The sequence below is a fragment of the Mugil cephalus genome, chromosome 2 (genome assembly GCF_022458985.1).
Source record: "Mugil cephalus isolate CIBA_MC_2020 chromosome 2, CIBA_Mcephalus_1.1, whole genome shotgun sequence".
Classification (NCBI taxonomy): Eukaryota; Metazoa; Chordata; class Actinopteri; order Mugiliformes; family Mugilidae; genus Mugil; species Mugil cephalus.
In genome coordinates this window covers 368,825-382,571 of record NC_061771.1, presented here as the reverse complement: position 1 = coordinate 382,571, position 13,747 = coordinate 368,825, and the positions used below count along the sequence as shown (strand labels likewise).

The 13,747-nt window shown below is 40.9% G+C and overlaps 1 protein-coding gene across 1 annotated transcript; it reads left to right on the top strand.

Moving 5' to 3' along the window:
- The first annotated feature begins 3,203 nt into the window (after nt 1–3,203).
- On the top strand, nt 3,204–4,912 carry bglapl (bone gamma-carboxyglutamate (gla) protein, like). The gene is made up of 4 exons (XM_047578564.1): nt 3,204–3,369; nt 3,480–3,833; nt 3,925–4,021; nt 4,256–4,912. Exons 1-4 carry the CDS (start codon nt 3,309–3,311, stop codon nt 4,356–4,358), a joined length of 615 nt encoding a protein of 204 aa, XP_047434520.1. The 5' UTR covers nt 3,204–3,308; the 3' UTR covers nt 4,359–4,912.
- The last annotated feature ends 8,835 nt before the right edge of the window (nt 4,913–13,747 follow it).

Sequence of the window (13,747 nt, the reverse complement as noted above, 5' to 3'; positions counted from 1 at the left end):
TATATTTGTCAGGTCAAGTTTTGCCTGTTTGTAAAAGTTTAAATTATCTTGGACACATTATCACTGATTCTTTATCTGATGATGATGACATGTATAGGTCACAGTGTGTGTTATATACACAAGTTAGTGTGCTGAGGCATACATTTTTCAGGCGTTCAGACTACATCAAACTTAATCTCTGTAGAGCTTACTGTACCCCTTTTTATAGTGCCACCTTGTGGAGTAATTTTAAAAAGGCAAGTATTTGCAAACTTCAAGTTGTTTATAATGACAGTTTGCAAATTCTGATGAAAAATCCTAGGTGGTGCAGTGCGAGTGAGCTGTTTTGAGGAAACTAATATATAATGTATAAATGCATTTGTCGATTGAACGATACTCATAATGCTGTTATCTGATCCTGGTCCGGTCTGATGGTTTTTAAGAATGTTTCTTTTACGTGCTAAGCTAAACTAAGTAATTTCCCTCATGGATTATTAAAGTCTGTTTAAGTCTATAGGCCCTGTGGTAATCTCTTTACCACTTTACATTATATAGTATTACAATATATTCCTTGGCATTCAACCCAGCATGAGAATCTGCCCTTGTCTGGTGCTTTCAGTGCTTTTTTGTATTGTTTTCATAGTTTTTATTGATTTTATTGTTATTATTGCTTTCATTGTTGCTTTTTAATTGTTTGTTTTATGTCTTATGCTCTTATTCTACCCATGTATACCTCTTTGTTTCTGCTGTAGCTGTATAAATAGCTGAGTTGAGCTGAGAGTTAAGAAGAGATACTGTCAATACCTTCTTGGAAGGGGAGTGGAATATGAAGAGCATGGATTGTTTTGTCAGTTTGAGAGCTTTTCACGCACAGTGAGGTAATGATTTCACAAAAGTGCTGAATGCACGCCTGTAACTGGTCATTTGAAAGTTGTTTGTTGCAATGTTAGGGTGCATGTGTTTCATACAAGTTAAGCAAAGTTAGCAGGGAATAGGCAGGAACTTCACCAAAAAAAGAATAGATCTGGCTTTCCACCTGCGGAATCTGAGCTGTCTGGAACATTTCAATAGACCATAATTGACAAGTTGGCAATAATAGCATTACTTATTTACTATACTCTATACTATATAGCCACGTGCAAAGCAAATCAAGTAGATCTAGATGTTTTGTCTTATCTAGACAATCTACCATGTAACATTTTTATAATTAACAAGAACAGGTTTATGATTCAAATCCTCTTAGGAATTTCAAGGTCTGGTGCTCTGTTCCAGCCGCTGACGTTTGTGGTGAAAACAGGCCAAGATCTAAAGAGCTCTTTAAGGTCTTTGGAATCTATGGTTATGGATGTATTTAAGTTTGACAGGGGACTGAGTAAGGGCTTCATATTATTTGAATCATCAGCACAGAAAATGATCTACAAGCTGCTAAAAGTAAATTTCAAACCTCTGCTAATTTGTCCAGGTCTGGAGTGTTTGGTCTCCAAGGATCACAAGATTTCATGACAGGATCTGAAAGTAAGGTCCACTTTGGAACAACTAAAATACTTGTGCAAGAGAACATGAAGGAACTCAGAGGAAATAATTGAAAAAAAAGCCAATACAGAAACCCAGACATGGCACCTTGTAGATAGGATCATCACTGATGTGAGCTGATCTATCATAAAATTGTTTTTAAAACCTCTGGCTATAGCTGGTAAAAACCTGGAGCAATATTAAAAATAGAAAATACATTACTCATTGGCTAGAGTAAATCATTTTAAAAACAAAAATTATCAAAAAAAGAAACTCATCCGAAGCAGACATTCCATAGATGTTGCCTTTTCTTCAGGGAAGTAAAGGCAATTGTTTTCTCCCACTGTGTCCCCCACTCACTAAAATGCATTACAAAAATGGACATGGGACCAGACATTGAAATTACACAGTACACAGTCCAAAACAAATCCGTTATACCAGGAATAACTACGAAACACAAAGGACACCAAGGTCAATCTGCAGCACCACTGAGTCTCTTGCTACTTGCTATGACAAATGAAGCTGGTTGGGGGCCCTATATGTGAAGTGATATGTGTCCATAAATGTTATCTAGACAGATGCAGTATGGTTTAGGTCAAATATAAAAAAAGCACAGCTTGAACCACTTGAACTGTATTGTACAAACAGAGAGCTGTATCCAAACCCGCATGCATAACACTGTGCATCCAAAACATGGGTATGGCCTATATTTAGCTCTATATAGACTGAAATCAAGTGAGACTGTGCATTGGGCCACTGGTTGGTGTTGGTAAGCCATGGACGCGCACTACAGATGAGATGGATCTGTAAATAGCAACTGACTGCGGTTCTTGTGGGACTATGCAAGACTCTAATTAAGCTCTGTCGCATAATGAGACTCACTGCTGTTCCGTGTCACTCGATTAGTAGCTTGTGGTTGGTTCAGTCTAGTTTGGGGTTTGTGGGGGTGGGAGATCACATCTGGTGCAAGCAGTATAGCAACTTTACAGCAACTGGCAACCTTGATGTTCAAGAGGCAACCCTGCAATATGTCTCCCTGATTAAAATCCCATTCTATAGAAATCTTGTAACACCATTGGTTTGGACTTTTCAGGTTTGTTGTATTATTTATATTTCAAGTGATTAAGGGTAAGGACTCTGAAGGAGATGTTTAGGGACAGCAAACAAGTGTGAAAACGAATGGTTTGGACACAGAAAATGATTTAGAAATGAAATCATGGCATTAGATATAACAAAAGAGTGAGAAACTATTTCAAGTAGTCAGTTCAGTAATTTAATATAACATTTATCTGCAGGTCATTTAAATTATATTTCAGATGAGTCTTTTTGTCTATGTGTGATAGTTTGTGTATATCTATATGCACCACGGAGAATGGGAATCCCCTGAAGTGTGAAGCATCACACATCACACTTCAGGTTGCTAATCATTCTCAAATGTTATGCTAATTCTTAAGTTTTCCACATGTAGATACACGAGCATACATGCTATACTATGTACTGCATGTCCAGTCAAATGCCAGGGATGTTTGTGGCTGTGTACGTTTGTGTCCGAGTGAATGAGTTTCCGGACTCAGCGCCAGGGGCTGCGTGGGTGTTTATGCAAGCTTTGCATGACAAGTCGATGTGGAAAGGTTGATATTTGATTCCCCAGCCAATCATAGGTTTATCTGATTGTGTGGGTCTGGTCTGACATAAGAGGTGGACTACAGTATATAATGACCCAACTTGGGGCAAAGAAACAAGAACAATTCAGGAAAGCAAAGAAGGGAAAACAACACAGAAAGTTGTCTACAGTGAGACACTAACTTCAAGGCATCATGAAGACCCTGACTCTCCTCTCCATCTGCACTCTTCTCTCAGTATGCTGGTCCATGGGAGGTAAGGACAAACTCATCACATGAAAATCTCAGTGTTGCTGTCTATGTTTTTTGGAGCAGTACAGGCACCTTTTGATGTGTTTGTCAAAGATTGTTTTCTGTTTTCATCAGCCGTAGAACCTGAAGTTGTTGTGGACCCGGCTGCTGACACAAATCCTGAAGCTGCACCCTCGAACCCTGTGGCTACCACCCCCGATTCCTCCTCCTCCTCATTCGCTTCTTCATCTTCCTCCGAGTCTGATTCAGCCTCTTCCTCCGCATCTGACTCTTCCTCAGACTCTTCAGCATCTGATTCTAACTCAAGCTCAGACTCGTCTGCCTCCTCCTCTGAATCCTCTGAATCCTCTTCCTCTGAGTCCTCTTCTTCTGAGTCCGATTCCTCTGCCTCTGACTCCTCAGCATCAGACTCTTCTGCCTCTGAATCGTCCTCTTCATCATCCTCATCAGAGTCAGTCAGTGCTGAAGGTATGTACATTTTTGTTTCCAGAGAGAATATTTGCAGGGTCCTAGATTTTCTGAAAAATCGAATCTGAGTTTATTATGTTTGTTTCCTCAGCTTCTCAAGTGGTTATGAAGAGAGATCTGGCTGCTGTTCTCCTGAGAAGAAGAAGAGCTGCCACAGCAGGTGATCTCACTCCTCTGCAGAAGGAAAGGTATATGTTCCCTTAAACCGGATTAAACACACCTTACACATTTTGCTTGCACTTATTTGGCATTAACTTTTCAGAAGTTCTTTTGGCAGTTCATTCTTCAACAATATGTAGATAACATAAAGTCAAATGTCATGTCATAATTTATTTATTTATTTTTTGATGAATGATACAGATGTGACTTTGGTATTAGATGTTCCACGCCATTTAACCCTGTTTCTCCACACTACTTTCCAGCCTGAGAGAGGTGTGTGAACTGAATGATGCCTGTGATGAGATGGCTGAGACTCAAGGCATTGTTGCAGCATATACCGCCTACTACGGCCCTGTCCCTTTCTAAGTTAAAGAGTCACCTTTTGTCAATGTGTGAACTGCTTGTTTATTATTTTTATTTTTTTTTTGTCTTTTTTCCTTTCACTTTGTTGTAGAACATCACACAACCTTCCCCAAATCAGACAAAGAGCAGAAATAAGATGGCTGTGGATCATGTTATGATACGAGACAGATTTTTTCTTTTCTTTACCACAATATGTGACCAGCTTTTGTGGTCACATAAAATGCCACGCTTCAGGCTTTCAGAAAGAGGCACATGGAAATACAAGCCTGTGAAGTATGCAGTAGTCCACAAGTTTAAATTATTATTGTTTCATCTATAGTATAAAACAATGAATAGTGCTACAAGTAGAAATGTATTTTGTGTTGATGTAGTGATGTCTTTATATCATGTCCTAGTTTTACTTTTACTTGTAGTTCTAATGAGTACATTTAAAACAGTACGGTAGTTTTAGAAGTAATGTACTGTACAGTATGTGTCATATGCACGTCATTTATCTGTAATGGTTGTAACCACAAATTGCCTTGTTTGAAAGTAATAAATTATTTTGTTTTGTTGAATTGATTGTATTGTCAGTAATGACTAGACGTGTTTTCCATGGCACCAAAACAGTTTCAACCTCTCCTCTAAACATCATTAAGATGCTGTCACTATATAACATTAATGTGGCAAACAAGTGTTCATAAATTCATTCTTACTCTGAAACCAGAGGTTGTTACATCCAAAATTCACAATGACAAGGCAAGCCATCAACATGGCCTTCATCCTATAACAAGATAATGCAAGATAATGACCCAAAACTTCAGTCCAAGCTATACCAGATAAAAACAACTCTGGATTAAAACAAGATAGGAAGCTTATAAACATGGAGTGGATGGTCAAGTCTTATGGGGCACCGTTTGTAAAGTTGCGCATGTTAAAAATGAAAATTTCCCCACATTTAGCTCCAAAACACTAAAAAATTAGTGAATTTTTCAAAGTCCCATTTTTATCACATTTACTAAATGTTAAATGCAGATGTTAAATGTTGAATCTAAATGTTAAAGCTAAATATAAATATTAAATCTAAATGTTAAATATAAATATAAATGGTAAATATAAATGTTAAAAAAAATATATATTTTTGACTGAAATTCAGACTTTCAACAATGCATCTTCATGTTTGGGTGCAGCACAGCGACTCCTTCCAGTTCTGAACCACAGCAGTAGCAGGAAGTCTGCCCTTCAACTAGCGTGGAGCTGAAACTATCTATCTATCTATCTATCTATCTATCTATCTATCTATCTATCTATCTATCTATCTATCTATCTATCTATCTATCTATCTATCTATCTATCTATCTATCTATCTATCTATCTATCTATCTATCTATCTAGCTAAAACTAGCAGCAGATGTAGTCGCCTCTTTGCTAGATTAGTTAGTGATCATTTGTTTAGATTCTTCAGCACCGTACTGTCTGCTGGACATTTGCAGCCACATCATCCTAAAGCTAATGCTGCTATATCTGGACAAAAACAATGTCTCCTCAGAAATGTCTCCTCAGGGCTTCACCAGATCTGAACATGGCACTGCACCGGGGCCAAACAATTTAACCCTCCTATAATGTTCGGTCAAATCTGATCGATTAACGATTACGCAGTTAATTTCTTCTGTCATGTGAGTCTGCCTTAAAATGTCTAAAATTCCCTTATAATCTCATGAAATGTCTTAAATATGATTGCGAAAGGTCTTAAAAAAATGGATTGACATTATTTCTATTGAAACATCAGTCTCGCTTTTAAATGTTTCGATTTTTGAGGATGCTATAATGCAGTGTTTTTCAACCACTGTTACAGTTACACTGTAAAAATGGGTGTGTAACCATGGCTGCAGTTGTTCAGTTCTTTGTTGAAACACTCAGTTTTTTGGTTGTGCACATAATAAGACAGTCACCACTCATGAAGTTCTCAGGAAGCATCAATAAACCGGGGTGTGACATGACACCTGTCAATCATTTATAAGAATTAAATTAATGGAAGCAGACTGTATGTGCTGCAGATATAAAAATCAGGCCTTTTAGAGATATTCTATGTTTTTATTTTCCTGCCCCTGCTAATATCCATGTTCAACTGGCTTTCACTCTTCTGTCCAGTTAATCACAAACCAGCTTCATGGGGTTAAAGTCTAGAGACTGGGCCATGGAGATATGGTCCACTCCATGTTTTCAAGCTTTCCATCTTGTTTTTAATCTGAGCTAGTTCTGGTAGAGCTTGGACTAGAGTTTTGGGTCATTATCTTGCTGTAGGATGAAGCCCTGACCAACTATAGCAGAGTCCAGCCAGCATGTCCATGTGGGGCCCACAAGGGTTAAATATGGGCTATGTGGGCACTGAGTGGGCATGGGGTTGAACTGGGTAAATTTTGCATGTGAAACCCATGTGGGCTGGCTGTATGACCCCCATAGGAGATGTAAGTGGGCTAAGTGGGCTTAGGTATAAAAAGGGCAAATTTTAAGTTGGGCCCCATTTAAGGTCCAGTCTGGTCTCATACCTCATGTAGGCCTCATACCTTTGCCCACATGGGCATAAGCCCATGTGGGCAAAGGTATGAGGCCTACATGAGTCCTGTGCAACTCAGCAAGTTGGTCCCCACCGGAAACCCGGCCAGAACCTACTTGAGGCCCATATTGGCAAACACAGGTGGGGTCACCATGAAAGCTGTGGACAAACCCACTTGGGACCCTTATCTGCAGCCCAAATTTAACCCTTATGGGCCCCACATGGACATGCTGGCTGGGAGGATACTGTGTGCTGTTCTAAAACTTTTGACTGGTAGTGTAATTCTCTCCGACCGATTTGTGACGGTGGCGGCTCTTCCACACTGAACGCCGCTGCTGCTCCTCTGTCTTCTGCTGCTGCTTTGTCTCTCACTGAGGGGCGGGGCTGTTTAGCAGAAAAATTGTAATCCTTAAACTGATGTTCAGTGATGCCTTTGAATCTGACTTGTGTTGGAATACAAATCGCCTGGATATTTTGGATCATTCTTCTGTTGTTGGTAAAAGAAAAAGTTATATTGTGAACCCATGTGTGCGGTATTGTGAGTATAATCTATTCCATAGTGTTGATAGTGGTAACTGATAGTCTAGCTGAGACCTGAGCATTTTACGTCCCGCGGGCCACATACGGCCCTTTGGGCATTCCCGTCTGGCCCGCGGTATGTCAGTCATAAGCACAAATGAACAAGTATTTATACTGTGCATGCTATACGACTGTGTTTCTTTTATTTTGAGCCATGATGTATTATTTACGTCATGGCACTGTTAGTTCGTTAATTCTTCAAAAGGTAAGATTGAAACAGCTTCTTGCCATCTATTAACCCTCAAAAGCCTGAACGGATCGCTGGCATCCGTCAAAGCGGCCGATTTTGAATTACCGTAAGTCACAGTGATTTGCAGATTGACAATATTCATTGTGACTGAACGCTGGTTAGTTTTGCTTTTGCCTGGAAGACCTTCGTGACATCTCAAGGGTATAACTAACCTTGTTTTTATCAACGAATTCCTCCAAACAATTCTCTCCTGCTGGGGCTCCGCGATCGTTGCTCTCCAACCTGCAGCCGACAGCAGTGGTGCGTCGTCATTACCGTAATGGCAGCGTTTTTCTAGAAAGCACAACTTGAATATTGTCCATCGGGGAGTTACGGTAATTCAAATACAGCAAGCTTCTCTTTGTGGGCAGACGGACATTCAAGTCTTAAAGGGTTAAACATTTATTGGGATTTATTGAGATACAGAAAATAATTCATGTAACTACATGGTCCCTCCTTGGTCCACTGAAGTTTTTCAAAGAGAACAAAGTTTTCAACATTCCAATGCGTTATATCCAAAACTACAGACCGATTGTGTTCCATTTTCCTCTTCAACCTACACCAAATCTCATAAATTCAACTAAATATTTACAGAATATTCGTATGTTTCTGATAACCAGTAGCAGCTTATCAACATATCTAATTTACTGCTTTTTACAATGGGAGAAAAATTACTATTGAGCAGAATTACGTTCAAGTTATCGTTTGGTTCGGCCCTCCAACACACTTCAGATTTTTCATGTGGCCCCTGTAGAAATTAATTGCCGGGCCCTGGTCTAGCTTCTTGATTTTGCTCTCAAATCGTAGGCAGAATAGTACTATAAATAGTAATCTACTGTATTTTTACTGTATTGTGTGTATTACATTAAAAAGTATCCTATAATATAAACAAATATTATCTTATAATTTCAACTCTACATTCTGGAATTGCGGGTCCACCGTCAATGTAGAAGTGTTGCAGTGCATGAAAACAGACTCCAGAGACTTCAGGCAATTTGAACACAGCTTCCTTTACTCGTGCTTCATAAACATAAAAACTCACACACTTCTTCTACGCTACTCAACCTTCCCTACACACCTTGAAGGCGCTACGTAAGGACCACATGTGCTATTGCACTGAATATGTTTTCAAAGGTTGATATGAAGAGTGGGAAACTCTTCCTGACCTGAGGCCTGTATCACGAAGCGAGCTCAACTTACCCGGAGTTACTCTCAACCTATCCAGCTGAACCTTTCCACAACAATGACAATCTGGATAAGCCTTATCACAATGCTGGTTATCAACTTGGTAACTTAACCCAGGTTTGTCTTGTTGTGAATCAGTGAACGTGCACGTATAAGGGTTCCAAGGCAGCAGACCAATCACAATCATTAGCGCTGATCCACCAGCAAAAAGGACAGGATACGTCTCCTACAAGGAGCAAAGACTGATTCTCCTCAAATATGAAGAAAAAAAGTAAATCTCACTGAAAAATCAACTTGGACCTCCCAGAAATGTCAATTCATGCTCCCATATGTCAGAACCCCTGTTTAAAGCCTGGATGCTGTCTTTAGGCACTGGTCTGATAAAGGTTTAACTACTATCAAGGACCTTTACATTGATAATCATTTTGCTTCTCTTGACCAGCTCCAGGCAAAGTTCAGACTCTCTACTAATCAGTTCTTTCGTTATTTACAAATTAGGAATTTTGTTAAGCTATCCTTTTCTTGTCCAGGTGCGACCCCTACACAACATGTCTTCTATGATATTATGATCAAATCTCCCACCTCCAAGCATTTGATCTCTTGGCTTGTTAACCTCTTCTCTATGGCAAACCCTTCTCTCCACATTAAAGAGGCATGGGCGAATGATATCGGCAAAGTCATCTCTGACGAATTATGGGCAAAAGGCTTAAATAGGATAAAGTTATGTTCTATTAATGCTCGACTTCAGCTCATTCAGTTTAATAGCTGACCAGTGGATGAGGAGATTTTATGTATTGCCCTATCGGTTTGGACGCCCTTCAGTTGCCTAGCAAGCAATTTATTAGCCTTCTCACACAGCTCAAAGTGCTTTTGCTTTAATCTACGAATATAGTTCCCAACCTGCTCTCCCAGGATATGGTTGTATTCATATTTCACTTTCAAAATAGAGCCAAGTGTGTCTTCAGAACCTGTGTTATGATAGTCCTCCTCCAGTTCAGCTAATTCAGCCTCAATCTCAGTGCAACGAGACGCTTTACGAGATGACGGCTTTAAAGGAATCCCACAAAGTAGAATCTGAGACAGCACCATTGTCATTAAAGTACAGGAAATCTGCAATCTTGGTCGATATGTAACCACTGAAAGCGTCATCTAAATATAGAGAGGGGTTAAATTTCCAATTATATTGAGGGGCATAAAGATTAAAGTCAATCACCATTGAGAGGGGTGCATGGTCTGAAATTAAGATACTATGGTAAATTGAACTTGTAACCTTCAAAATAAGTCTAGAGTCAACCAGCAGATGATCAATTCTAGTGAAACTGCCATGCACTGGGGAGAAAAAAGAATATTGTCTTTCTAAAGGGTGCTGGTGCCTCCAAATGTCAACCAGGTCCAGAGATTTGGTAACATTATTGAGTACAGAGACGGATTTCAATAATGGGGGCACAGACGAGGAGGACCTATCCATCAGTGGACCAAAATAACAATTAAAGTCGCCGCCAATAATTACATTATGACCATTATATTGCGTGACAAGGTTAAATATGTGACAGAAAAAATCAGGGCTATCGAAATTGGGGGCGTAAATGTTTAAGAGAACTAATGGGACTGAGTTGACCGTACCCGTGACAAGTATGAACCAGCTACCTGGATCGTAGTCTGCATTTTGAATACAAATGGAATGGTTCTGCGAACAAGAATGGCAACCCCCCTCGCCTTGGAGGAAAAGGTGGACTGGTACACCTGAGATACCCACACAGATCTTAAACACCTCTGCTCTGAAGAATGGATATGGGTCGCCTGCAAAAAACAATATCAGAAGACAGGGACTTTAAATGCGAAAATACTTTACCACGTTTAAGAGCTTTGCCCATACCCCTACAATTCCAGGTAGTGAATGTGATGTGACTCATCCCCAACCTAAGTGAGTAAATGGCATAACTCCACGTGGAGGGACAGAAGGTGAAGTTTGACATGTGACATACAAAGGGCTGGCAAAAACAACAAGTGACAAACCTGACAGATGAAGAAAAACAAAAAACAAACAAACAAAAAAAAAAACACAAAACAAAAGTAAACAAAATAACTAAGCGGTACATCCCACTAACCAACAAGGAGGCTGCCGGGAAACACAGCCAGCCTGACTGCACACTGAAAAGCCCACTAACTACGGGGCCCCATGCGCATCTCCAAAACACTGACTAACGTTTAAATTGCACCCACAAAAACGTACTCAGTGTAAGCGATATCCAGAACAAAAGAATTTAAAAAATAAATAAATAAAATAAAATAAGAAAATATGCCTGTACATGAAAAGGTCAACTCATAAATAAGTACACATAAACAGTTGCACCAATCAATATTTTGGTGATCAATTAAAGATTGGATGTGAACATCTATCACCATGCTAGGTGGGAAAATAGCTAATAAGAAAGAACATATAAATGATGATCATCTTAAGATTCATCTGCTGGGCCTAAAGAGTTGGCAAACCATTCAGCATCGGCCGGTGACATGAAGATCTTCGATGTGTTGTTGTAGTCGACGTGGAGCTTTGCTAGAAAACGCAGAGAGAGCATTTGGCACCAGCTTCGATTAGCCGCTTCCTCACGTTTGTAAAGACCTTTCGCTGTGCTAGACCTCCACCGTGTAGTCGGGGAAAATGGAGACTCTCTCACCATGGTAGTGCAAGGGCGCTTGTTGACGGCTGAGTTGTAGTATGTCGATCACGTCCCGGTCGTTGTGGACCTTGGCTATGATGATCCGCGGCCGCTCATTGGGCTGAGGCTTTGGTGTCAGGCTACGGTGGGCTCGGTCTATTTTTACGGGTCTGCTAAAGTTGTCCTGACCAAGTAGCTCTGGGCTCTGGGACCACAATCCTGACATTGAGCCTGCGGGAGTGGCCCTCCAGATCATTCACTTTAGCTCTGAGGAGACCATTAGCCACCTGTAGCTCGTTACACGTGGCTTCCAGTGATGCTAAGCGGCCGTCATTGGCTGACATGGCATCATCTAAATCTTCAAATCTGCACTCAGTTTCATGATGTTTCTTCTGAAGCGAAGATAGCGTAGCTTCAATTGCATCGAGGTGGTCCTCTAGAGATTTCTTTAAGCCATCCACGAGAGAGGTGATTTTAAGAAGCTCGGCCCCGTGGTTAGCAATACCTGCTAATATAGTATCATTGCTAGCGGCTGATGGGCTCGTCTTGGATGTATCCCTCGGACTATCGTCTTTCTTAGGCATGTTGACCCAAAACCACTTCCAACAGGCTTCAGCACAGTTTGAAACACAACCCAGCGTAAAGCACTTGAAAACCACGTCTACTCCATCACTGCGCACGAGCGCCCCCCAGGGCACATAATTCTTTCCTGAACAGCTGATTGGCAGGTGGGTGGAGCCTTTTATCGGATTCAGATTAATCCTGAAAGTTACTCAGACCCGAAGCAGGTTTCCCGTTCAGAGTAAGTTACCATGGTAACTTACCTCAATAAGAATGAATCCAGCTTCAAGATACTGGTTAACCCTGAAGTTACCTCGCTAAATCCGTAATCCTGCTTCATGATACAGACCTCGGGTCACAGTTTCATCTGAATATTTCTACCTTGGGTCAGTCACTGTTTCATCAGAGGAGGGCAGAACTCTCTCTGGGAGCACTGTCAGGTGAGCCCTGTTTCTTCTTAAGCTCCCTTAGTCTGTTTCCACATTATAAGACCTTGGTCTTGAAGCAGGTCCCTGAACAGTATTTTCAATTCAATTCAGTTTTATTTATATAGCGCCAATAACAATACAAATCGTCTCAAGACGCTTCACAAAAACCAGCCTGCAACCTCCAGAGCAAGCCTGAGGGCGACGGTGGCAAGGAAAAACTCCCTTTAAACAGGAAGAAACCTTGAGCAGAACCCAGCTCATATGGAGGGACCCATCTGCCGAAGGCCAGCCGGTTAGAAACAGAGAAGAGAGAGAGAAAAGAGCAGGAGAAACAGATAAACAAGCTTCTGTCATAGATACATACATCAAGCGGAAGGAAACATGTAGGGTCTAGTAATATAACACATAGCTGATGATCTGTGACAGTTTGTGAGTATAACAGGAATTATGGGCAGGTTGGTGAATTGTTCATCTAGGTAGGAGTGGACAACTGGAGGAGGCCATGATTACTGGGACAGATGTAGTTTATGGAGCTCCTCTGGTCTGATACACAGCACTCCAGACCATGAAGACTGGGCTGGTTGATGAGGCCACGGCAGCAGATGTAGCTTAGAACTCCACAGGTCAGATATTCAGCACTCCAGACCAGAGACCCTCACAAGATGATGGTGGGGGGGGGGGGGGGGGGGGGGGGGGAGCGGAGGGGAGAGAGTAAGACACAGTGGTTAGTAAATTATAAGAGATAGAAAATAAAATGATAAGATATTAGAGGACAGGAGCCAGAGAAGAAAGAGGAGAGGACATGTCCTCAGTGCATCGTCCCCCTGCAGCCTAGGCCTATAGCAGCATAACTAAGGGATGGTTAAGTCCAGCCCTAGCTATAAGCTTTTTCAAAAAGGAAAGTCTTAAGCCTGACCTTAAACGTAGAGACTGCGTCTGCCTCCTAAACCCAAACTGGGAGCTGGTTCCATAGGAGAGGAGCCTGATAGCTGAAGGCTCTACCTCCCATTCTACTTTTTGAAACTCTAGGAACCACAAGCAGACCTGCACTTAGAGATCGTAGTGATCTGTTGAGACAGTATGGTACTATGAGGTCTTTCATATATGATGGAGCTATGCCTTTCAGGGCCTTGTATGTAAGGAGGAGGATTTTAAATTCAATTCTAGATTTTAAAGGGAGCCAATGAAGAGAAGCTAATACTGGAGTAATATGA

Coding starts and splice junctions, on each gene's coding strand:
- bglapl (XM_047578564.1), top strand. CDS start 3,309: ATGAAGACCCTGACTCTCCTCTCCATCTGCACTCTTCTCTCAGTATGC. Junction 3,370..3,479: donor AGTATGCTGGTCCATGGGAG/GTAAGGACAAAC, acceptor TGTTTTCATCAG/CCGTAGAACCTGAAGTTGTT. Junction 3,834..3,924: donor AGAGTCAGTCAGTGCTGAAG/GTATGTACATTT, acceptor TTGTTTCCTCAG/CTTCTCAAGTGGTTATGAAG.